At 42.9% G+C, this 26,088-nt stretch overlaps 1 protein-coding gene and 1 pseudogene across 5 annotated transcripts; one reads left to right on the forward strand and one right to left on the reverse strand.

Annotated features, from left to right (window-relative positions):
• Positions 1-722: 722 nt before the first annotated feature.
• Positions 723-9,021, reverse strand: LOC135966773 (uncharacterized). 5 transcript variants are annotated; one of them, XM_065526757.2, is made up of 4 exons: positions 7,071-9,021; positions 5,353-5,462; positions 4,510-4,685; positions 723-3,704 (listed from the first exon to the last, which is right to left on the reverse strand). In XM_065526757.2, exons 1-3 carry the CDS (start codon positions 8,017-8,019, stop codon positions 4,524-4,526), a joined length of 1,221 nt encoding a protein of 406 aa, XP_065382829.1. In that variant the 5' UTR covers positions 8,020-9,021; the 3' UTR covers positions 723-3,704; positions 4,510-4,523. The 5 variants fall into 5 exon arrangements, with proteins under 5 accessions (XP_065382829.1, XP_073867301.1, XP_073867300.1 ...); XM_074011200.1 differs by having other exon boundaries at positions 723-3,692; positions 4,510-5,462; XM_074011199.1 differs by having other exon boundaries at positions 4,510-5,462.
• Positions 9,022-20,905: 11,884 nt separating this feature from the next.
• On the forward strand, positions 20,906-24,180 carry LOC135966948 (uncharacterized; annotated as a pseudogene).
• Positions 24,181-26,088: the final 1,908 nt, after the last annotated feature.

Raw genomic sequence — 26,088 nt, forward strand, 5'->3', positions numbered from 1 at the left:
ATGATTATCAATAACTCCCACAAAATTAGCAAGGCCAATCTGCCATGCACCAGAATTGATAAAGGCTTGCCTAACTTGTTCCTTGGTTAAAGGAACAACTATTTTGTCTGGGTCATTACCACACAATTTTATTATCCGTAGTCTTGCCTGACCAATTAATGTAGCTATTTGATCCAAGTACAATGTAAAAGTCTTAATTGTACTGTGAGAAAGAAATGACCACTCCACAAGATCAGTGTTTTGAATAATGATGCCTGTTGGAGAATGTGCAGTAGCAAAAATCAAAAGTTGGAGGGGTGGCCTGCCCCTCCACACCTGTGGGTGTTTCTCGTTAGGTGGAACGAGAGACTTGAGAAAAGAAATAAGACACAGAGACAAAGTATAGAGAAAGAAAAGCGGGGCCCAGGGGACCGGCGCTCAGCTTACAGAGGACCCAAGCCGGCCCAGGTCTCTGAGTTCCCTTAGTATTTATTGATAATTATCTTTACCATCTTAAAGACAGGGGAGTGGCAGGACAATATAAACAAAGAAAAAAGAGGAAAAGGGAGGGAGAACGTTGCGGGAAGTCAGGGACCTTGAACGCAGGGACTGGCTGAAGCCACAGCAGAAAAACATAAAATGTGAAGATTTCATGGACATTTATTAGTTCTCCAAAATTAATACTTTTGTAATTGTTATGCCCAGACCGTTTATTCCCCGAAGAAGACCACCAGAGTCCAGAGTCAAAGCTAAGCAGCAAGGATCTTTATTACAGGTTCGAACCTGGAGCTCTCACTTGCTCGTGAAACGAGACGGGCAGGAGAGCTCCCCTACTGAGCTCCGAACAATGTTATATAGTCTAAGGAAAGTAGGCATAGAATCATTATACAAATTAGAGGTATGATTGGCTGGAGTTTGAACAAAGCGATTTGGCAAACTATGATTGGTTCCCGCCATTTCTGATATTTCAGTACAACCCTTGAGGCAGAAGAGCAGTTTTACACAAAGGCAGTTAATTATATTGCATCAGGTTGCTCGACCAGTTTATGGCTATCTTGCTTAAACACACCTTGTGACCTGGCTATCTTACTTAAACATTCCTTGTGACCTGGCCTCAGAAAGAGAAACATGTACTTACAGAACTTACAAAACCTCTGGTACGTGCAAAGATTAGAGAGCAGAACAAGGGTGTAGCGGGTGGGGGGCAGGTACACATCTATCTTTGTGTCCTTTCATTTCTCCCTTCTCATAAGTAACTGGATGTCCAATCTTGGATTTCCAGAGTCTTATAATATAGCCTCACTTTCTGGGTGCAGGAGAGGCTGGTGATGGCTACGGAGGACCATTAGTTGGATGGTATCAAACCTTTCTCTGACAAATTGTAAAATTTTATTTACCACACAGGGGCCTATAGTGAATAGAAGTAGTAAAGACATTAGGGGGCCTAAAAGGGGTGCCAGAAGGGAAAACATTGAAGAGCTCCACCAATTGTTAGCGGCTGTAGTGAATTGTTGCTTTTTCATTTCTAAGCTTAGTTCGTGTAGGCGTTGGACTCTTTCCTCAACTAACCCTGACTCATTTATATAGAAACAGCATTCTTCTTTGAGGAACATACAGGTACCTCCTTTCTCAGCCGTGAGTAAGTCTAAGGCTCTGCGGTTTTGAAGGGTGACCTGTGCTAGGGAGGTGAGCTGCCGCTGAAGGGAGGCTAGGGAATAGGCGGAGTCTTCCATAGCAACAGAGAATTGTTGTAACAGCTTGTCGTTTTCTATCATGGAGTGTTGTAGGGCCCCTCCTGCTAACCCCGCTGCGACGACAGAGGTGGTTAAGGATATTCCGGCAATTAGTGGTAGAAAAACTGCTCGTCTATGTCGCGCAGTTTTAGTTGGGGCGGTCCCTGCCCAGCCTATGAACTCTGCCGGGGTTAGCAGTGTCAGTCGGGGAACTAGGGTAACAGGGATACACAACTGTCCGTCAGAGATGCTTTTGGACAGAGTTTTTAACAGAGTCATATTACACCAGAAGAACACACCAGGGGGAGCATATATGGGACTATTAGGGTATGTAGCCGATTGGTTGCAGAGGCTGTTGCTAAATGCCGAATAACAATAGGGGTATTTCTCTTGGTATGGGTCACGGTACAGGGCTACATCGGGTATCGTGACTATCGATGAGTTAAAACCTGTATAGTTTGTGGGAGGGGAGGATAGAGGAACAGCCGTTAATGGTGGTCTTCCTAGGGTTGCACACATAAAGCAAGAGGACAGGTCGCCTAAACCAGTGAGGTTGGCGAATGCTAGCCCTTCCCGTAATAGAGTTAGCCAGGAGAAGGGCTGCAAGTCTTGTGATAACTTGGTTTCTTGCCTGTGGATTTGTGTGTGGATTAAGGGTTGAATCTGGACTAGACTTCTCCACAGATATAAATGGCTACTGGGCCAGGTACTAGTTGATGAGTAATATACTCCCCCATGTTGTGGGGTTGTCCACCGAGAGTCCCATGGGTCTCTAATTATCCAAGTGTAAGTGACGGGAGACTCAGTTTTGTAAAAATACCACCCTTGTCGTTCTCTCCAGTATCGGACAGAGTGCGTCTTACAGTAGCTATATGGGCAACCTGCACTCTGGTGCCACCAATAATTTTTACAATTATATTCAGTTTGATCATATTCAAAACAGATCATGGGTGTTGCTGGTTGGGCAATCTGGAACCTAGTGAAATTGAGGTAAACTATAGTATTACACCCTGAGGGGGGGCAGTCTGCGCTAGCTAGCAGTTTACCCGCTTGGGGGGTTTCCCCGGGGTGAGTTTTGTTTTCATAGAGCCAGAACCTCCAGACATAGGGATTAGACGGCGCAGCAGTGAGGAGAGTCAGATGCATAAGGCATAAAAGCATAGGTAAGCTAGACATGGTTACGGCTATGGGGATGACGGCGCAGGGTTAGCTTTAAGGGATTGTTCTTAGCTTTGTCTACAGTCCATGTAACCGGTGCTCCAGACGGCTCGAGAAGGTCGGATGTTGGGTCCACTGGTTTGACGTGTGTGTAGTGGATCCACGAAGCGATGCCTTCTACTTTGAGAGCGGTGGGAGTAGTCAGGAGTACTTGCAGTGGTCCTTTCCACCTGGGTTGAAGAGTTTCTTGCCGGTGGCGCTTGACTAGGACCCAGTCTCCCGGCTGGAACGGATGAGGCGTCGGCGGAGGTCCTGCCTCGTACAGTTCTCGTAGTCTGGGCCAAATTTCCTGGTGAATTTTCTGTAAGGCTTGTAAGGAGAACAGGAGCTCAGAGACATTTTCAGTTTCAGGTTTGAGTAAGTCATCTTTTAGACTGGGGACCAGGGGTGGGGGTCTGCCATACATGATTTCATATGGTGTGAGGCCTAGTCTGTAAGGGGTATTTCGGGCCCGGAACAGAGCGTAGGGGAGAAGTACTACCCAATTAGCGCCAGTCTCCATGGTCAATTTAGTTAAGGTCTCCTTCAGAGTCCGATTCATCCTTTCTACCTGTCCTGAGCTTTGGGGCCTATAAGCACAATGTAATTTCCAATTTGCCCCCAGAATGGAAGCCAAATCCTGACTTACCTTAGCAACGAAGGCTGGTCCATTGTCTGACCCTATTTGGACGGGAAAGCCATACCTGGGGAGGATTTCTTCCAAAATTTTCTTTGCTACAACCTGAGCAGTTTCTCTCTTAGTTGGGAACGCTTCTGTCCATCCTGAAAAAGTATCTACAAAGACAAGTAAGTACTGATACCCATATTTTCCAGGCTTTATCTCAGTAAAGTCTATTTCCCAATAGATACCAGGCCTAGTTCCTCTACACCTAATTCCTGTGGCGGTCTGGGTTTGGGGGCAAGCGTTGTTTAGTTGGCAGGCTTTGCAATTTGTTGTGACATCGCTGGCCAGTTCAGCTATGCGCCTGATTCTAAACTTGGCGTGCCTGATTAAGTCCATCATTCGCCGGGCACCCAGGTGGGTTGTCCGGTGGATGTGTTCCAACACCTGCCGTCCTAATTTTTCTGGTAGGATGGTTTGGTCATTTATATCAGTCCACCACCCATTTTTAACCTGTTTTAGGGGAAGCGTGTTCATCCATTCGCGATCCTGTTCGGTATAGTCGGGAAAACATGGCAAATTTCGCGGGCCAGGATCGGGGAGCTGGAGCGCGAGGAGCTGACTGGGAGCTTTTGCTATGCTCCTTGCGGTTTGGTCGGCTAAGAAGTTGCCTCGAGCAATTGGCGTAGTTGGTTTCTGATGCCCAGGGCAATGTACAATAGCCAATTTCTTTGGTTTCCACAAAGCAGTTAATAGAGCTAGGATCTCTTGCTTGTTTTTTATTTCTTTGCCTTCGGCTGTTAATAGTCCCCTTTCTCTGTAGATGGCCCCATGTATGTGCGCAGTAGCGAAAGCATAGCGGCTATCCGTGTATACTGTTAGTTTTTTCTCTGCCCCTAGGGTGAGGGCCTGTGTAAGGGCTATCAGTTCGGCTCTTTGGGCCGATGTCCCTGGAGGCAAGGGTTCCGCCCAGATTACCTCAGTCTCTGACGTTACAGCCGCTCCTGCATACCGCTGGCCTTGGTGGACATAGCTGCTGCCATCAGTGAACCAGGTGAGTTCTGTGTCGGGGAGCGGACGATCTTGCAGGTCCTCCCGCACCCCATGCACCTGAGCCAGTATCTCAGTGCACTCATGGGACGGGGCGTCCAAGTCTGGATTTGGCAGCAGTGAAGCAGGGTTTAAAGAGGTTGGGGGCAGAAAAGTTATTCTGAGGGGGTTTAACAGCAGTCCTTGATAGTGGGTGAGCCGGGCGTTACTCATCCATCGGTCCGGCGGCTGCCGGAGGACGCCTTCAATGGCATGCGGGGTTATAACGCGCAACTCTTGCCCCATGATAAGTTTATCAGCGTCTCGGACCATTAGGGCGGTCGCCGCGATTATCCGGAGGCAGGGTGGCCAGCCAGCAGCCACTGAATCTAATTTTTTTGACAAATAGGCAACTGGCCTCTGCCAGGGGCCTAGGTACTGTGTTAACACGGCTTTTGCAACACCCTTACTTTCATCCACGTATAAGTGGAAGGGTTTGGAGACATCAGGGAGCCCCAGCGCGGGGGCTGATAACAAGGCAGTTTTGATTTGCTGAAAGGCCAGCTCAGCCTCTTCCGTCCAATTGAAGGGCTGCCGTTCCTTTGTTGCCTGGTATAGGGGCTTGGCTAACTCAGCAAATCCGGGTATCCATAACCTACAGAACCCTGCCGACCCCAGGAATTCTCTCACTTGCCGTGTTGACTGGGGTCTAGGGATGCGTAGGACTGTTTCCTTTCGGGCTTTGGTTAGCCAGCGTTGCCCCCCTTTTAATAGGTACCCCAGATAAGTTACCTCCGACTTGCAGATCTGAGCCTTTGTTGCTGAGGCTCGGTAGCCTAGCTCCCCCAGAGTCTTCAGGAGGTCCTCAGTCCCTCGAACACAAGTTTCCGGGGACCTGGCCGCTATTAAGAGATCATCAACATATTGCAAAAGAGTTATTTCAGGGTGTTGCCGCCGGTACTCACCCAGATCTTCATGAAGGGCTTCATCGAACAGAGTTGGCGAGTTCTTGAACCCTTGTGGCAGTCTGGTCCATGTTAGCTGACCGTTGATGCCCCTCTCAGGATCCGTCCATTGAAATGCAAAGAGTTCTTGACTTTTGGGAGCCAGAGGAAGGCTGAAGAAAGCGTCTTTTAGATCAAGAACGGTATACCACTGTTTTTTGGGATGTAAGGCACTCAGAAGGGTGTATGGATTGGGCACAGTGGGATGTATGTCCATGACCCTTTTATTAACTTCTCTTAAATCCTGTACTGGCCTGTAGTCCGTACTGTTGGGTTTACGAACAGGTAACAGTGGAGTATTCCAGGATGAGTGGCAAGCCCGTAGGACTCCCTGGTCTAGGAGTCGGCGGATATGGGGCGTAATTCCTTCTCTTGCCTCCAGGGGCATAGGATATTGCCGAACCCGAACGGGGTCCGTCCCTGGCTTAACTTCCACAAATATGGCAGGTCGATGTTTAGCTAGCCCCAAGCCCCCAGTTTCTGCCCACGCTTCAGGGAAACGCTGGAGCCAAGAGTCAATTCCCTGATCGGGGGGCTTTTGCTCTTGATGGAGTCGGTACTCATCTTCTAAGGTGACAGTCAGGATAGATATTGGCCTGTTTTGGGAATCAGTTATCTTGGGCCCTTCTGGCTCAAAGTGGATTTGGGCCCCCATCTTTGTCAGCAAGTCCCTCCCTAGTAGAGGGCAGGGGCTCTCTGGGATGACTAGGAAGGAATGGGAGACTTTTCCCGTTCCTAAGTCTACAGTCCTCTGGGTTGTCCAGGGGTATTTTTTGATGCCTGTGGCCCCGTGCACCCAGGATGTTTTCTTAGACATTTTTCCAATTGGTTTGGTTAGGACTGAGCGTTCCGCCCCAGTATCGACCAAGAAGCGAACTGGGGACCCCTCCACTTGCAAAGTTACCCTGGGTTCGGGGAGGGGGTCCGAACCCCGTCCTCCCTAGTCAGAGTCCTGGGTAACGAGTACGGAGGTAGGGTTAGCTGGTCTCCGTTTCTTTGGGCAGTCTTTAATCCAGTGGCCACGTTCCTTGCAATAAGCACACTGATCTTTTTCTAATCCTTGCCTAGGGCCTTGCTTTTTCTGCTTTCTGTTTTGGCCATTTCCTGCCTGGGGGAAAGCTGCTACTAAGACTTTGGTCATTTCTTTGGTTGCCTTGAACTGTTTTTCTTCTGGAGTATCCCTATTATTATAAACTCGCTGGGCCATCTGAAGGAGGTCCTGAATCTGCTTTCCCTCTAAACCTTCTAATTTCTGGAGTTTTCTTTTAATATCTGGTGTTGCCTGGTTTACAAAGGACATTACTACCGCTGCCTGATTTTCCGGTGCTTCCGGGTCCATAGGGGTAAACTGTCTGAAGGCTTCCATTAATCTCTCTAAATACACAGCGGGGCTTTCTGTCTTACCTTGTAACACAGAATATACTTTAGCCAAATTGGTGGGCTTGCGAGCTGCAGCCCGGAGACCCGCCATTAGAGTCTGGCGATAAATGAGCAGTCGTCCCCTACCTTCTGCCGTGTTGTAGTCCCATCTGGGCCGGGTCAAAGGGAAAGCCGCATTAATGAGGTCAGGATTTGCAGTTGGCTGGCCGTCATCTCCTGGAACCAGTTTTCTGGCCTCAACTTGGATTCTTTCCCGCTCCTCCGTTGTGAACAGGATTCGGAGGAGCTGTTGACAGTCATCCCAGGTCGGCTGGTGAGTAAACATGACACTGTCTAACAACGAGGTTAGATCTTTGGGATTATCTGAGAACCGAGCATTTTGGGACTTCCAATTGTATAAATCACTGGTGGAAAAAGGCCAATACATGAGACGGGAGAGCCCGGTATCATCGAGCGATCCTATTTCTCTGAGAGGCAGGGCTACAGTGGAGTCAGGGAGTCGGGAAGCTTGGTCCCGCTGTACGCGGCCTCGTGTTCGGCCGGCCGGCCCCCCCAGGTTACTTTCACTCTCGGCTGCTTCCGCTTCTCGGTTTCCCTCTACGGAAGCACCACCCTGGGGGACTGGGTCCTGCGGGATAAGGTGCTGATATGGTGGGGGAAATGTGGGTTCTAACGTTAGGGGGTCCTGGCTGTCCGGCAGCACAGGGGCCGAGGGAGCAGAGGGAGTCTTTTGTCTTGTAGGTCGCGTTACTAGGACTTTGCAGGGCTCAAGGATGAATGGAGTTATCCAGGGTGGTGGGTTTTCCACAAGATCCTGCCACACTAGAATATAAGGAATTTGATCAGGATGTCCTGACTGCCCTGGCAGGAAAATCTTAGTTTTTACCTTAGTAATAATAGAGAGACAGAAAGTTCCTTCAGAGGGCCACCCTACGCCGAAAGAGGGCCACTCCGAACGGCAGAAAGTAACTAGCTTTCCCTTCTTTAGTTCTACGCTTAAGTTACGCCCCCGAGCCTTCACATCCTTAAAATTGGTAACAAGGAGTGAGAGCGGCGTGCTCTGGTTGTTGCCCATCTTTGGACTGCTTCTACAAAGAGAAGGGGGGACGAAAATGAGTGTGAAGCAGAGGGGAGTATCCGACAGGTCCGGTCCTGGAGGGGGAAGAAAAGGTTTTATGTTTCGTTTTGGGCTTACACTTAACACTTAACAATAACGGACAGACAGTAATAACGATGAGCATTCGCGAGCGCGTGTCGGACTTCCGACCTGAGTCAGACGGGGCAACCAAGGATGGAGGCCCCCAGATGGGCACTGGGGAACGTCTCCCACCAGTCCCGAGTGGCTGTCTTCTAGCGCGTCCGCCAAGACCGTGCCACTTACAGAACAGACCAATACAGATTACAGATTACGGATTTCGCGAAATTTCAGGGAGACAGACAGAGACAAAGACAGAGACAGTGACAAAGCCGGCTTACCTACAGATTAAGATCCGTTGACTTGGGGGTCTGGTGGGCTTGGGGGAAATCCCGGACGAGCCCCCATTTGTTATGCCCAGACCGTTTATTCCCCGAAGAAGACCACCAGAGTCCAGAGTCAAAGCTAAGCAGCAAGGATCTTTATTACAGGTTCGAACCTGGAGCTCTCACTTGCTCGTGAAACGAGACGGGCAGGAGAGCTCCCCTACTGAGCTCCGAACAATGTTATATAGTCTAAGGAAAGTAGGCATAGAATCATTATACAAATTAGAGGTATGATTGGCTGGAGTTTGAACAAAGCGATTTGGCAAACTATGATTGGTTCCCGCCATTTCTGATATTTCAGTACAACCCTTGAGGCAGAAGAGCAGTTTTACACAAAGGCAGTTAATTATATTGCATCAGGTTGCTCGACCAGTTTATGGCTATCTTGCTTAAACACACCTTGTGACCTGGCTATCTTACTTAAACATTCCTTGTGACCTGGCCTCAGAAAGAGAAACATGTACTTACAGAACTTACAAAACCTCTGGTACGTGCAAAGATTAGAGAGCAGAACAAGGGTGTAGCGGGTGGGGGGCAGGTACACATCTATCTTTGTGTCCTTTCATAATCTCTTATGTCTTTAATCTCTTAATTCTATCATCTTCTTTGTAAACTGAGGAGGATATATGTCACCTCAGGACCCTGTGATGATTGCCTTAACTGCACAAATTGTTTATGGAGCATGTGTGTTTGAACAATATGAAATCTGGGCATCTTGGAGAAAGAACAGGATAACAGCAATGTTCAGGGAACAAGGGAGGCAACCTTGAACTGGCCGCCGGTGAGCCGGACGGAACAGAGCCATATTTCTTCTCTTTTCATTATGCAAATAGGAGAAATATCGCTGAATTCTTTTTCTCAGCAAGGAACATCCCTGAGAAAGAGAATGCGCTCTGAGGGTAGGCCTATAAACGACCCCCTTGGAGGCGTGCCGCCTTTTACGGTTGAAGCCGAAGGGATGAAATAAGCCCCGGCCTCCTGTAGCGCTCCCAGGCTTATTAGGACGAGGAAATTCCCACCTAATAAATTTTGGTCAGACAGGTTGTCTGCTCTCAAACCCTGTTTTCTGATAAGATGTTATCCATGACTATGCATGCCCAAAAATTTTAATTTTAACACCATCCTGTGATCTCATCCTGCCTCCACTTGCTTTGTGATATTCTATTACTTTGTGTCATGATGACAGTGGTGGTTTTGTTGAAAAGAAAAGGGGGAAATGTGGGGAAAAGAAAGAGATCAGCCTGTTACTGTGTCTATATAGAAAGAAGTAGACGCCGGGCGCGGTGGCTCAAGCCTGTAATCCCAGCACTTTGGGAGGCCGAGACGGGCGGATCACAAGGTCAGGAGATCGAGACCATCCTGGCTAACACGGTGAAACCCCGTCTCTACTAAAAATACAAAAAACTAGCCGGGCGAGGTGGCGGGCGCCTGTAGTCCCAGCTACTCCGGAGGCTGAGGCTGGAGAATGGCGTGAACCCGGGAGGTGGAGCTTGCAGTGAGCTGAGACCCGGCCACTGCACTCCAGCCTGGGCGACAGAGCGAGACTCCGTCTCAAAAAAAAAAAAAAAAAAAAAAAAAAAAAAAAAAAGAAAGAAGTAGACATAAGAGACTCCATTTTGTTCTGTATTTGAGATGCTGTTAGTCTGTGACCCTACCCCCAACCTTGTCCTTGCAAGAGACATGTGCTGTGGTAACTCAAGGTTTAATGGATTTTGGGCGTGCAGGGTGTGACTTTGTTCCTAGATAAGCTAGGTATTGTCTAAGGTTTCTCCCCATGTGATAGACTGAAACTATGCTGCCAAAAGGTTTATGGAGATGTTTGCATATGCATCTCAAGGCACAGCATTGTCCTTTGAACTTATTCATGTCACAGAGGTTTTTGTTCATATGTCTTACTGCCGATTTCCTCTTTTTTTTGTTTAACCCTATTGTCCTGCCACTCCCCTGTCTTTAAGATGGTAAAGATAATTATCAATAAATACTAAGGGAACTCAGAGACCGGGGCCGGCGTGGGTCCTCTGTAAGCTGAGCGCCGGTCCCCTGGGCCCCGCTTTTCTTTCTCTATACTTTGTCTCTGTGTCTTATTTCTTTTCTCAAGTCTCTCGTTCCACCTTACGAGAAACACCCACAGGTGTGGAGGGGCAGGCCACCCCTTCATATTCCTTTGGGTTTATACACAGTAATGAGATTGCTGGGTCAAGTGATATTTCTGGTTCTAGGTCTTTGAGGAATCACCATACTGTCTTCCACAATGGTTGAACTAATTTACATTCCACTAACAGTGTAAAAGTGTTCCTATATCTCAACAGCCTCGTCAGCAGGTAGTATTATTTAAAAAATTTTTGAGAAACCTTCATACTATTATACTAAATGGCCATAGTAGTTTGTATTTCCACCACGAGTATACAAGGGTTATCTTTTATCCACATCCTCACTAATACTTGCTAGTCATCTTTTCGATAACAGCTATTCTAAGAGGTGTCAGGTGACATTTCATGGTGGTTTTTATTTGCATCCCCCTGACAATTAGAGATGGTAAGAATTTTGTCATATATTTGTTGACAATTTGTATCTCTTCTTCTGGGAAACGTCTATTCAGATCTTCACCTATTTAAAAAAAAATTCAACTTTTATTTTAGATTCAGTGAATGCATGTGCAGGGTTTTACATTGGCACATTGTGTGATGCTGAGGCTTGGAGTATGAATGATCTTGTAACCCAGGTAGAAAACATAGTATTTCATGGTGTAAATGTTTTTCAGGTCTTGGTCCCCACCTTCCCTTCCCCTTCTTGCAATCCCCAGTATCCATTGTTCCCATCTTTACATCCATGTGTAATCAGTGCTTTGTTCTTACTTATAACTAAGAACACATGGTATTTGGTTTTTTATTCCTGCATTATTTTAGAATAATGGCCTCTAGCTGCATCCATGTTGGTGCAAAGGACATAATTTTTTAATGGTTGCATAGTATTCCATGGTGTACATATACTACATTTTCTCTATCCAATGATAGAGAAAATATTCATGTATTTGCTATTGCAAATAATGCTATAATAAATATATGAGTGCACATGTCTTTATGGTAGAACAATTTATTTTCTTTTGGATACAAGGGTCAGTCCCCATGGCTGCTGTCAAGGGCTAGCGTTGAGTGCCTGCAGCTTTTCCAGGCTCAGGGTGCAAGCTGTCAGTGGATCTATCATTCTGGGGTCTGGAGGATGGTGGCCGTCTTCTCAGAGCTCCACTAGGCAGTGCCCCAGTGGGGACTCTGTCGGGGCTCCTACCCCATATTCTCCCTCTGCACTGCTATAGTAGACATTTGCCATGAGGTCTCCACCCCGGCAGGCTTCTACTGGACATACAGGCTTTTCCATACATCTTTTGAAATCCAGGTGAAGGCTTCTGATAGGGTTTGGCTCTGTGTCCCCCTCCCCCAAATCTCACCTCAAATTGTACTCCCACAATTCCCACATGTTGTGGGGGGACCCAGTGGGAAATAATTGAATCATGGGGGCAGTTTCTCCCGTATCGTTCTCGTGGTAGTGAATAAGTCTTACGAGTTCTGATGGTTTGATAAGGCGAAACCAGTTTTGCTTGGCTCTCGTTCTCTCACTTCCCTGCTGTGTTGTAAGACCTGCCTTTCGCCTTCTGCCTCCCCCCAGCCATGTGGAACTGTAAGTCTAATTAAACCTCTTTCTTTTGAAAATTGCCCAGTCTCGGGTATGTCTTTATCAGCAGCGCACTCCTGTACTTTGTGCAACTGCAGGTTTAATATCCCATGGAAATTGCCAAGGCTTATGGCTTGCACCCTCAAAGCAGTGACCCAAACTGTGTCTGGGGCCTTTTTAGCCATGGCTGGAGCTGGAGTGGTTGGGAGGTAGAATGCTGTGAGCACTGTCCTGCACTTGCCCTGGGTGGTTCAGCCCTAGGCCCAGCCCACAAAACCAGTCTTCCCTTATAGGCCTCCAGACCTTTGAAGGGAGGGGCTGCCACCAGCCAAGGTCTCTGAAATGCCTTTCAGGCTCTTTCTTCATTGTCTTCTATAAGCATCTGCTTTCCTTTTAGTTATGCAAATGTCTTCAGCCTGCTTGAATTTCAGAGGATACTAATGGCCTTAAAAGTACCACATGGGCCGGGCGCGGTGGCTCACGCCTGTAATCCCAGCACTTTGGGAGGCCAAGACGGGCGGATCATGAGGTCAGGAGATCGAGACCACCCTGGCTAACACGGTGAAACCCCGTCTCTACTAAAAATACAAAAAATTAGCCGGGCGTGGTGGCGGGCGCCTGTAGTCCCACCTACTGGGGAGGCTGAGCCAGGAGAATGGCGTGAACCCAGGAGGCGGAACTTGCAGTGAGCCGAGATTGCGCCACTGCACTCCAGCCTGGGCGACAGAGCGAAACTCCGCGCCCCTCCGCCAAAAAAAAAAAAAGTACCATATGACCCCTAACACTTCCTGACTTCATTTCTGCAATGTATTTTAATTTTTTACATCATCATGAATATTGAAACTTTTTATATCTATTCACTTTCCATTTGTTTTCAAGTCCAGTTTACTTCCAAATAATTTTAGAATATAGAGTCTCCATAAGACTCTATTTTGTCTGGTTTCTTGCTGTACCCCATGACTATGAATGCTTTCTAGTACATATAATACACTCAAAAGTACTTACGAGGCTGCATGCGGTGGCCCACGCCTGTAATCCTAGCACTTTGGGAGGCCGAGGTGGGCGGATCACGAGGTCAGGAGATCGAGACCAACCCGGCTAACATGGGTGAAACCCCGTCTCTACTGAAAAAAAAAAAAAATAGCCGGACGTGGTATCGGGCGCCTGTAGTCCCAATTACTCGGGAGGCTGAGGCAGGAGAACGGCGTGAACCCGGGAGACGGAGCTTGCAGAGAGCCGAGATCGTACTACTACTGCGCTCTAGCCTGGGCGACAGAGCAAGACTCCATCTCAAAAAAAAAAAAAAAAGTACTTATGAATGAAAAAAGGAATGAATCTTCTTATTTTTCCTTCAAAATAGCCTTAACTCTTTGGTTTCCAAGTTTACGTGGGGTTTTTAGTACTTGTCTCAAAAATCCAATCAAATTGAACCGGGTGTGTCTCCAGAATGAAGTTTTGATGAAGTTCAGTATCTGTGCAATCAGGGCATGTCTCTTGGAATGTAGTGCTGATTAGGTTTATTAATTGTTTTTTCCTATATAAGGGGAAGCCAATCAGAGGATGCGTTTTCCCAGAGAAGGAGCATCAGAAGAGTTTAAGACCTTTGGGGAAGAGAGTCTTGCTGCTTGCTTGTGGGACTTGCCTTGGAAGGTAGATAAGTTCACAGCATCCTCCAACTTTTTATTTTTGGTGAGTTCTCGGAGCACTGAGATGTGAACTGGCCTCATTCCCTTACAATGATACTGTTACCAGTAGAAGAGATTCGAGTTACTGGCAGCATATCTGCATGGGTCCATAAGCAACTTCAGTCCTTGCCTCCTCAGAAGAAAGAATTCGACTGAGGGGCATACAGCCGAAAAAGAGACTAAGTTTCAGAGCAGGAGAGGAAGTTTATTTAAAAAGGCTTTAGAACAGAAAGGAAAGGAAAATTCTCTTGGAAGAGACCCAAGTGGATGCCTGAGGGTCCAAGAGAGAAAAGAGAAGGGCCTCTAACCTTGATCCTGGGATGGGCTTGCCTCTTTCCCATGATTCTTCCTTTAGGGAGAGTTTCCGGCATGAACAGTGCTTTCCTTATCCTTTGGAATTGAGCATGCACGTTGTGTTTAGGGAGTTATGTGCATGTCCATCCGAAGTTTTCTTTCCTTTTCCAGTGGAGTGTGTCCCCAGAAGATTATACTTTGTCATTTTTGTCTCTTAACATGAATGCCCAAGAAGTTGCTTCTTCCTGGGGTCTGCATTTAGTTAACATTTTTGATGTTAACAGGTGTAGACCACCAGGAAATGGCCTGTCTCTGGTGCTGCCTAATTATCATTATTAGAGAGGCAAAGTGATCATTAACAGACCATCACCTGACATTTCTAGTGGGTAGGGGAAGAGCCCTCTCCTGCCCTGCTCCTGCTCTTCTACCTGTAACAAGACAAGCCTTGCATATCATCAGACATGTGTCCCATCAAGGCAGCACCTCATTATTAAACTTTACTGTGTGAATTGTTACTTCACATTCTCATATTCTGTGTTCACTATTTGTGTGCCTTTTCCATTTTTGTTTTGACCATATCTCATTATTTTAACTGCCTTCTCCAAGACTCTAGATCTGCATTGACCAATAGAGTAACTACTAGTCACATGTGGCTATAAACTGTAAATTAATTATAATTAAATAACTAAATGGCATATCCTTAGTAGTAATAGCCAAATTTGTGGCCAAACTAGAAATTCTGTAACTACATATGTGTGGTAGTTACTGCATTGGACAATGTAGATACAAAGAATTTCTTTCATCACAGAAAATCATGTTGGGCATGTTGGCTGCCACTTATTTTTATTTTATTTTTATTTTTTATTCCTTTGAGACAGAGTTTTGCTCTTGTTGCCCAGGCTGGAGTGCAATGGCGTGATCTCAGCTCATCGCAACCTCCGCCTCCCAGGTTCAAGCGATTCTCCTGCCTAAGCTTCCCTAGTAGCTGGGATTACAGGCATGCGCCACCACGCCTGCCTGTTGTTTTTTTATTATTATTATTATTTTTAGTAGAGACCGGGTTTTTCCATGTTGGTCAGGCTGGTCTCAAACTCCTCATCTCAGGTGATCCGCCTGCCTCAGCCACCCAAAGTGCTGGAATTACAGGTATGAGCCACTGCGCCCGGCCTTACTTTTAAATTCTATTTGTGTGCTTTATAGTTAAATTATATTCTGCTTCCCTACATTCATTTCCTTTCACAGATTTTCTCAGGCAATTTTTAAATTTCATTCATTTACCTTCTTGAGGAAAGTACTTAGATCATTTTTTAAAAATAATGTACAGCAAATAATTTTTCCACGGATATTGTTTTAGCTTTATTGTGTTGGTACTTTTACATACTATATTCAGGTATTACTATTTTTCATAACTTACTTTAAAAATTGTGCCAAGTTTATTTAAAAGAGATTTCTCCCTTGACTTTTGTAGGTCAGATTGTGTCTTCCATTACTGTTATTTTAGTTTAATTTTATTTTATTATATGTAAATATGTTGCATATTCCTTTTTTAAAAATGTGAGATTTTTTCTCTCTCTTGTTACACAAACTTTGTATGCAGTGTTCATTATGCACTTTAAAAATAAATATTTTGTTTCAGGGCATGGTGCTTTCACACATGCAACCTTAGAATAATTTTAAATTCCATTCCACTTTCACCATTCCTGAACTGCTTTGAATATATTGGATGTTGGAAGCCATGAGAGGTTTTGACTTGCAATCCAGTCAAGATAATAGGATTTTCCATTTATAGTGTAATGTGATACATATTCATTTTGGTTTCATACTTTTAAAGAACCTATTCTCTTTTACTCTGTGGTGATCTTTGCTTTTCTATTTGTGCATTGCTAGAATGTCAGCTGCTGTTTCCCTGGCACCTGAGACGTTACTCAACACTGTATAGCGCTGGTGTTGAGAATTGAGAGAATCTACTAAATAATAGCATTTTTTTGAGACCGCAGTTCTGAATTAAAAGGAAGGGAAAGGACAGGCAAAAGAATATAGACATCAGCTATTTTTACTGAAGATCTGTTGGAGAACATGGTTTTGGTGTCCAGGAACTTGAGACCGAATACTGCATTCCTAATACTTCACTAAGATGTGCCTAAATAGCCCTGAAGGGGTTAGGAAGTCATAAGTCAGCTTCTTAATTGTTATGGGTGTCCTTAAAATATTAAGGTAATATTGAGAATGCAGAATGGCTCCTTCCTCATGACTTTTTAAGAGATCTGGGCCGGGCGCTGTGGCTCACACCTGTAATCCCAGCACTTTGAGAGGCTGAGGCAGGTGGATCACCTGAGGTCAGGAGTTTCAGACCAGCCTGACCAAAATGGAGAAACCCCATCTCGACTGAAAATACAAAATCAGCCAAGCGTGGTGGTGCACGCCTGTCATCCCAGCTACTTGGAAGGCTGAGGCAGGAGAATAGCTTGAACCTGGGAGGTGGAGGTTGCAGTGAGCTGAGATTTCACCATTGCACTCCAGCCTGGGCAACAAAAGCGAAACTCTGTCAAAAAACAAAAAAGGAGAGAGAGAGAGAGAGAGAGAGAGAGAGAGAGAGAGAGAGATCTGGAGGGAGATACTAAGCTGTGCATGCTCTCATCTTGAAGTCACCAAATACGTAAGTTGCTATTCCTGCTCTGGTGAGAAGTTTGTCAATACATTTTTTCCATGAATTAATGAAAATTTTAGACCCATAACATAAATTTTAAAAAATTTATCCTAAAGATTGCTTGTGTATGTGTGTGTTTTGAAATATATTTAATCTCTACATATTGAAATAGTTTTTATAGATTCCACACAAGAGTCCTTTAGGAAAAAAGTGTGCTTTAATTTTCTTATAATATTTGTCCTTTTTTGCCCCTGACACAGTCTGTATATGACCATTTAAATTACTTTTAGTTCATGTTTGGGTTATAATCACACACAAATATTCTCTAAAGTCCAAATCTTATTTTGATATTTGAGGAAGAGTTTACATGGTAATAATATTAAGGGTTACAGCTGGTTTCACTGAAGCTTTGTAGGCATTCTCTAATACCTTATTGTTTTGAAGGAATATCTGTTCTGCTTGAATTATAGACTACATAATACATGTACTGTCAGGTACATTCATGGAAGGGATAGGCAGATGGAGTCATATGTTACTGGAGTCTCGATGAACAGATGTAGGAAATAGTCCAAGGAATAAGAAAAAAGTTGATACTGAAAAGTGCTTGTTGAAGTCTGTAAATGTGCATTAAAATGTGGCAGTAAAAATAGACACAGTGAAGTTTGGGAACTGGGGTCTAAATCCTGGAGTCCCCAGAATCATAGAGAACCTTGGTTAGGGGAGTAATTTTGTAAAAAAGCAAGAAGAGACAGTGACAAGGCAGAATATAATTAAAAGTATTGCTGTGTCATTTTCTAATTTTGTAATTTTGTCATATTTTTCAAACTCTGTTGATCATTTATTAAACTGGTAAATAAACTATAATCAACAGGGTTATTATAAGAGTTAAATAAGGAAATTTATGTATATCTATAAGCACAATGTCATAATTAATACAAAGCTACCCTTTTTATTTTTCCTGGACTTCATGTACAAATGGGTCAGTTAATTTTTTGTTTATAACACATAATTATCATTTGTACATAAAATATATTTAATTATTTTTATATTTTTAGCAGGGAAATAATACATGCATGTTTTCCCCCGTCTCAAACACATGCGTTCATATAAACATATCCATCTATATACCTACATATCTATGTATGAATATACACATGGATATCAGTATTTCTCAGCAAGTATGCATCATGATAATCAGAGATATTGCAACTAACAAACACTAATATAAACCATGATTGCAAGAATTTTAGATACCACCTTAGTAAAATATCAGATTGAGCTGCTAAATTTCTCTCAGCCCTAAGTCATTTTGTATTTTCTGAGCATCCTAGAGGATTGTGACTGTATACACAGGACAGAAACACCATGACGCAGGGTACTGCTGCGAATTTCTGATGCAGGGGATTTTAAGGGCTAGATCAGCAGGATGGGAGTGTTGACCCTCCAAGTGAAATAAATTCCTGAATTGATTATCTCCATCCTAAAACAAACTTTTTTTTTTTTTTTTTTTTTTTTTTGGTGATACAGAGTCTTGCTCTGTCACCCTGGCTGGAGTGCAGTGTTAGGATCTCGGCTCACTGTAATTGCCTCCTGGGTTCAAGCAATTCTCCTGCTTCAGCCTCCTGAGTAGCTGGGATTACAGGCAAGCACCACCATGCCCAGCTAATTTGTGTATTTGTAGTAGAAATAGGGTTTCACCATTTTGGCCAGGCTGGTCTCGAACTCCTGACCTCAGGTGATCCACCTGCCTTGGCCTCCCAAAATGCTGGGATTACAGGTGAGAGAAACCGCACTTGACCCTAAAACAGCTTCTTACTTGATTGATTTCCGAGTTCCAAGGGAAAATACAAAAGTCGAAATTGAGAGAAAGTAAAAGTGGAGTAAGGCCTCAGAAGGCTGTGATTGGTGTTGGAGAAACACTACTAGGGCATAAAGCTGGGATAATAAAATCTGAGAAATCCCACAGTGTTTATCTACAGGTGGAAATCGTATTCCACATGTGGGCGGAGTCAGGGATCCCTGTGTTTTAAAATCAGTGAGGGAATTGAATATCTGGACTTGTGTCAATTAACATACAAAACTCAGTGCTTTTGATGTTCTCATTCACAAGATATCTGTGTTCCTTCTTTGTCAGAAACCATAGTCATAGGCTTCCTAATTTTGACCTTGGGAAAAGAGGAGAGGCCTCTGTGTGTTTGTGACTGTTGGTCAGGCTGTGGTGCAGGGGGTGTCACCCTTCAGTGAAGGTCTGGCTTTTCATCACAGGTTGGTCTGAAAATTATGTACAAGGCTGGTGTCTCAGGTGTTCTTTCTCCAACCTCAGCTTTTCTTAGTGCCTGAAGTGTCTGCAAGTGGAAATCCAGAAGAAGACAGAGAGAAACTGAGTTCTTGACAATGCATTCACTAGTGAGTGGGGGATGGCTCTTTCTACTGAAATTATACCCATATTGCTGGCAAATGGGCAGTTTTCTCCAGTTTGCATGGGTGTTTCATTTTTATTCTTTTTTTGTTTGTTTTTATGATGCAAAATCCACCCAGCCTGGGTGTTCCAAATGCAATCAGGAGACTTTCAGGTATCTGGCCTCCAATTAAGTTTTCTCAGGACTCTAGGTTGGGTATCATGTGTCAATGATTCCTAAATTATCAATATAATTTCTAATATTACACTACTTTATTCCGGCCCCTATGCAGGCTATTTACAAAAAAAGACATGAGAGGTCTCATTTATGTATTTCTTTTTCTTCTATCCATCCTATAACCTCATAGGGAAATAATTGACCCATTAACTGTACCATTGGCTGACATAGACTTAGGATTGTGATGAATGCAGGCAATAGAGATGCGTGAAGAGCAGAAGATCACAGCCCAATAATGAGGCTGATGTTCTAGCAGCTGAGTTCAATAAATCCCATGTGATAGGCCTTGGGCAAGAGCTGCACAGTGCTGAGGAAAAAGGAGAGTTTGATAAAATATATTTATGCTTTTAAAAACTTTGCAAAAGGACAACTAAAGAAGTCATTATTATTCTTATCCCCATTCATTTTACCTTTTGGTAATTAACCTTTTTGCCTTCTGGTAACTGAAAGTAACATATAAGAAATACAATTACTTAATTATGGTTGCACACTCAGGAGAAGGAATATAGTAGATATAGTACAATTTAGGGTTCTGTGGAAATGCTCTATAAGGGCTGGTTAGAAAAAAAGAAAACAGTAAAGAGGCCTTTTTATCCTTGAACAAGCCAAGTGACAAGGTAAAGTTAAAAGAGAGGCAGTGATAACTGATGTTTGGGTTGACCAGAGAAAGTTGAGAACAGGAGGCTTCATATCACAGGAATCATCAGACTAAGACTTCCTCAGTATAGCAGCCTCAGCGGTCTTGTCTTGTGCGGCTGGACTGTCTTTAAGCCTTGTCATGAACACCTGAATTACATAACATTAGAGTGACTCTATGTATGAATTGAGTCCTATATTCTGTGTAAAACTTGTTCAGTTCTGAAGAATGCTGGAGTCTGGTTCATTGCTTTCTACCTTTTTAATGAATAAGGGACAAATGACCTGTATTTAGTAAATATTTGCTGGATAGGAAACATGTTTTCTATTACTTCTTTAGATTATTCAAAACACATAATAGGTCTTTTAACCATTTGATTGGTGAGAAACCTGTGGTTTATCTAGAGAAATAATTCATTTAATCACGGTCATGTTTAAAAAGTAGTAAATCATGGTTATTTGCCTTGTGACAAATCTGTAATTTACTTGAAATTCATGGTAAATTTGTTTTATTTATGAAGGTTCAAGTGAAAATTTTATAATCAGTTATGTACAGGTGATTAACACATTACTGAAAAATATCTGGGCTATATTATGCCACATCTCATGCGATATTTCTTCATAGGAAAGTTTAATGAATTAAGAGTGGGTATGTCTCTGTGAGTGAATTTGAAAGGCAGATACCAGTTTAGTGTTGAGAATGAACTGGCTGGAACCTAAAACACTGAGTGTTCTGCATACCCAGATCCTACCTATGTCATCTCAGCCTTCCTCCTCTGGACATTAAAAGGGATTCTCTGTCTAAACTAAAATGTCTGATGTTTTAGAACAAAGTGACTTTTGAAAATGTAGCTATTGACTTCACCCAGGAAGAGTGGGCCATGACGGACACATCCAAGAGAAAGCTGTACAGAGATGTAATGCTGGAAAACGTGTGTCAACTGGTGTCCCTCGGTGAGTCCCTCAACATTCACATACGTATGTAGACACACATTGACTCATTCATTCAATAAGTGTTGGAACAGCTTCCCCATATCTCACTCTAATCTCTGATTCTCTCGCAGATCTTATCTGAAAAAAAATTTGAGCTCTCTAAATCTGTCTGAAAGAAATATCTTTATTTTATTTTATTTTATTTAGTTTGTCACTCAATTAGAATGTAATCTTGACAAGGATGTCATGGTTTCCTTGGTACTCAGTCTCTAATACTCAGAACAGACCTGAGAACATAATGAATATTTTCAATGTATTAAATTAAATATTTTCTAAATAACTCTTCTGCTTTAGTCGCTATGCTTATGCTGAGACCAATTAGTGAAAACAATAGCAATATCTTTTTTGTGTAGAACACCAATTATTTCTGTAAATCGAATTGTTTTTCTGTTCTGTATGAGAATAATAATAAACATATTGTGCAGAGATTTAATTAATCTCTTTCTGAAAAGACTGTGTATTACGCGTTGTGTCTTGGAACTTAGGCATGGACTCAGCATTCATAGGTCCTGACTGTTTTGAATTTCCTTTTCCTGATGGACCTTTTGTTTGAATTTATTTTCTAGTCTCACGTTGGGTCAGAAAAATCCTGGGGAGTTTTCTGTGTTCTAGGTCTTGTGGCCTGAGCTGACCTTCACTGTTTTTATTCTTCCTTGATAGCCTGCCTTACAGTTGGTGATAATGCACATTTATTGACAGTGAACTCAAAACACATGTACTGTTTCCACTAACAGGGTGCCAGATAAGCAAATCCTATGTAACTTTGCAGCTGGAGCAAGGAAAAGAGCTCTGGCGGGAAGGAAGAGAATTTCTCCAAGGCTAGAATCTGGTTAAGCAACAGGGTCCTGTGCTCTAATAGGAGGAGGTGCTTCGTCAGTGAATAATATCAGTCAAATATTAATTAGCGGTTTTATTAAATGAGTGGTAATTTCTAAAATGTAGGTTAAGTTACTGGAGCAGAATTCCTTAGATGTTATTATCATTTTGTTCATATGTCAGATGCTACTCTTGTGTCCTCTTGCCTTTTCTTTTACTTTCGGGAAAAGGATAATTCATGTACTTGTTGGGGTTAAACTGTCACATGCTGACCCTTTTCCCGATACCCCTGTGAAGACTATCCCTCTATTTACCTGCCTGATATCTCATTTCCATTTTAACTCTTTTCACGTTTTAATTTTAAAACTCTTTTCTAATTGCTGACGCTGTACAATCTGTTTCTTCTATTGAAGTATTTTCTTCAATTGAAGTATTTTCTTCATTTGACACATTTGCCACATCTAAGTGTCAATTTTTGAAAAAAGTAAACGGGCCTTGGGGTTTTTCAAACAATTTTATTACCATAATAGCAAGGTAACAATTTATTTTTCAATTATTTCAGACAAGGAAAGTGCCCTTAAGAAAAAACACACGATATTCATGCATCCTATCAGAAAAGATGCATCCACTGGTATGACAATGGTGAGTTTTATAGCTGTGTACACCAGCCATCTAAGTTAAAGACCTGGTAATGGGTTAAGTTAGTAATGACACACAGTCACCTGAGTGTAATTAGGCTGGCATTAAGTGGTTTCTAAGCAAAAAAAATTTGATAGTTTGAATTCAGTGAATAAAGTGACCTGTGTTCTAAACCATAACATGAGATCTTTAAAATAGAACAAGTGCGTGTACATTGCTCATGCTCAGACTTTGAAAGATATTGATATCATCACAATTAATAGAATAACTCTATAGTTGGGATCTTATAAAAGAGAAAATATCTGTGTCTGCAGGAGACAATGTGTATGCAAGTGTCAATCGAGAAAAATGACGAGACAAGTCTCAATCATTGTAGGAGATTTATTTGCCAGAGTTAAGGACATGCACCTGGGGGACAGGTGTATGCCTTTCTCCAAAGATGATTTTCTCTAAATTTAAAGGGGGAAAGGGTGGGATATTGAGAAGTACACAATTTTCATGTAAAAGGTGGGTAGAAAAAAATAGTAATTCGTACATTTTTCTGGCTCAGTGAATCTGGATTGTTTTTACATGAGATGACATAAACAAATGAGGCAGAGGAATAATGCAGGAGAGCTGCATTTTATATAAGACAACGTAGGCAAAATGGGGCAGGGAAACAATCAGATATGTATTTGTGTCTGGTGAACTGGGGATGACTGCGCCTGTAAAGACAAGCTATCAGTTTGCATTGCCATGGTGTAACTTTAACAGCTCATGAGGAATTTCCTTGTGGGCAAAATACGGGGGAGGCAAGTAGCTTTTCATCTTGTAGCCATATTATTTAGGAACCAGAAGGGGGAGGCAAGTTTGTGTGACCCTGTTCTCAGCTTGATTTTTCCCTTTGGTTAAATGAGTTTGGGGTGCCAACATTTAATTTCCTTTCACACAAGTAACATTGGAAAGATTTCAACTGGACTCTACTACTGAATGGTTGGTCTAGGATTCAAAGGTGGTGAAATGAACGTATAGATGTATGTCGGTAAATCAATAAGAGCTTTTAATCTTTGTCCCTAAAGGAGAACTCTCTCACTCTGGAGGATCCCTTTGAATGTAATGATTTGAGAGAAGATTGCACTCACAGTTCCACAATGACTCAGCGTTTGTTAACTCAGAGTGGAAAGAAACCCTACATCAGCAAACAGTGTGGAAAATCCCTTAGTAATCAGTTATTCCCTAAACCACATAAACAAATTCATACTAAAGGTAAATCATATCAATGTAATATATGTGAAAAGGCCTATACTAATTGCTTTCACCTTAGATGGCACAAGATGACTCACACTGGAGAGAGGCCATATGCATGTCAGCTATGTGGAAAATCCTTCACTCTGTGTTCTCACCTTAGAAGACATGAGAAAACTCACACGGGAGAGAGACCGTATAAGTGTCATCAGTGTGGGAAAGGTTTTATTCAATCCTTTAACCTTCGAAGACGTGAGAGAACTCACCTTGAATAAAAGCGTTATGAATGTGATAAAAGTGGGAAAGTCTTTAGTCAAAGCTCTGGCTTTAGAGGACACACAAGAATTCACACTGAAGAGAAACCACATACTTGTCTTCTATGTGGGAAAGACTTTAGTCTATCTTCTGACCTTAGATGATATGAGAGAACATGCACTGGAGAAAAGCCATATGAATGCCATTTATGTGGGAAAGCCTTCAGCTAGTGTACTAATCTTAAATAACATCAGAAAAGTCACCCTGGAGAGAAAATGATAAATGTCTTCAGAACATATTCTGACTTTAGATGACATGGTGTTAGGAATGACGAATGTAAGGAATATGGAAGAGACTTCAGCTGTAGTTGTAACATCTAAAAATGACAAAGGACTCACATTTTGAAGAATTACTATAATCAACATGGACGTTACTTCAGTTACCTTTATTCTTCAGTCCTCATCAATAAATTCATATGGAAGAGAAATTGTACGACATGTATGTACCAAAGACTTGTTAGTGATCTGATCATAAATGACACGAGAGAGCTGAAACTGTCAACATAATAAACTAAAAGTCTTCAGCAACAGTTTTAATAACTTAAAACGTGGGACTTTCAGGTAGAGAATCTCTAGCTCTGCATTCAGTGTGAAAATGTTTTTATGTGCAATTTGTTGTCAACTAACATAAGAAAACTTTACTTGGATGAACCCTTTATTTGTATTTTCTGTGAATAAACATTCAGCCAAGCACTAGGCTTGATGTTCACAAGAAAACACAGTGATAAAATGCTGCTAAAATGGAAAATAAGAGAGGAAATCCTTTATAAGCTAAATAAGAAGGGAAAGTCTTTCCAAGGGCAATGAATTCTCTTGGAATACCAAACACTTCTTACTGGAGAAGTTATGTCTTGAAAAATCATGAGAAATCCTTTCTTCACAGAGTAACGCTTGTGGCACATGTGAGATTTCACACTGGACAAAACACAGTTAGCATCTTGAAAGGAGAAGATTCTTAAGTGGTAATTCATTTCTTAGTTAACATTAAGTTTCTCACATTGAGAAGCTATCAAACTTGAAAATCACCGTGGAGAAACCTGATAGATTTCTCATCAGAAAAGTGAGTCAAGAAGGTGGACCTCTAGAAAAAACTCTTAACACATAGTTTAGCAAAATAATTCAGAAATTTGAGAAAATGTCTATTCATAAAAATGCAGCACATAAATGTATAATAGCAAAGTGACCTGGGCATACATTGAATGCAGAATTGTATAAGAAATCTCATTAAACATTTCCAAAAGATCAATACTTACAAATATTGAAAGAATACAATCGGATGTTGAAAAAATTTAGTGTGTTGGTGAAGTCCTTCTTTCATTTATGCAGCCCCAACAAATCGATTTGCATCTGCAATCCTCGGCTTATGGGCCGAGATTCTACCCCAACTTCTGAGTCTCCCCAGTCTTCAACGGCTCTTTCCTCACAGCTCACCTCCCTTTACTTCCATGTTCACTAAAACCACTTGTTTCCATCCAACCCTGGAACTGACACATCAGGGATCTTCGGCCCCACTTGCCAGATTTATCAGTGTGTCATTGCATAGATTTAGCAAGGAAACGGAGGCTGGATCAAAGACACCTAGTATATGCATTTGGGTGTCCCCAGCCCTTGCCTCTGTCTCTGAGTAGTTACCTGGGATCAGAGAATAAGGCAGCCCTACTCTTCTATCCCTCAGAAATGTCTTGAAATTTTGTCCCTGAAGCCTCTCTAAGTGGAGGTAGCAGTTCATCTCATGACACCCCAGAGTTTACTCAGGTAAGTCCTGAGTTATTACACAGAGACAGACACAGCTGTGTTCCTTTTACTTCTGTCCAGAAGATAAAACACCAGCATGATAAAACAGCCGAACCTGTCAGCCACCATGCAAGCCTTTCCTATATTTGATTCAATGTACTTTTCCAGAAGCAAAATGAAAGTTCTCACAGATGGGGCCTCCTCTGCCTTGTCCTCAGAATTGGAAAATGTATTGTCCATCAAGGAGCCTCAGTACTGAACCTAAAACTCAAGAGAAAACGTTTCCTGAATAATAAGTGGGATGACGACTTGAAATTTTGCAAAACAGGCACAATC

The sequence above is a fragment of the Macaca fascicularis genome, chromosome 13 (assembly GCF_037993035.2).
Source record: "Macaca fascicularis isolate 582-1 chromosome 13, T2T-MFA8v1.1".
Lineage (NCBI taxonomy): Eukaryota > Metazoa > Chordata > Mammalia > Primates > Cercopithecidae > Macaca > Macaca fascicularis.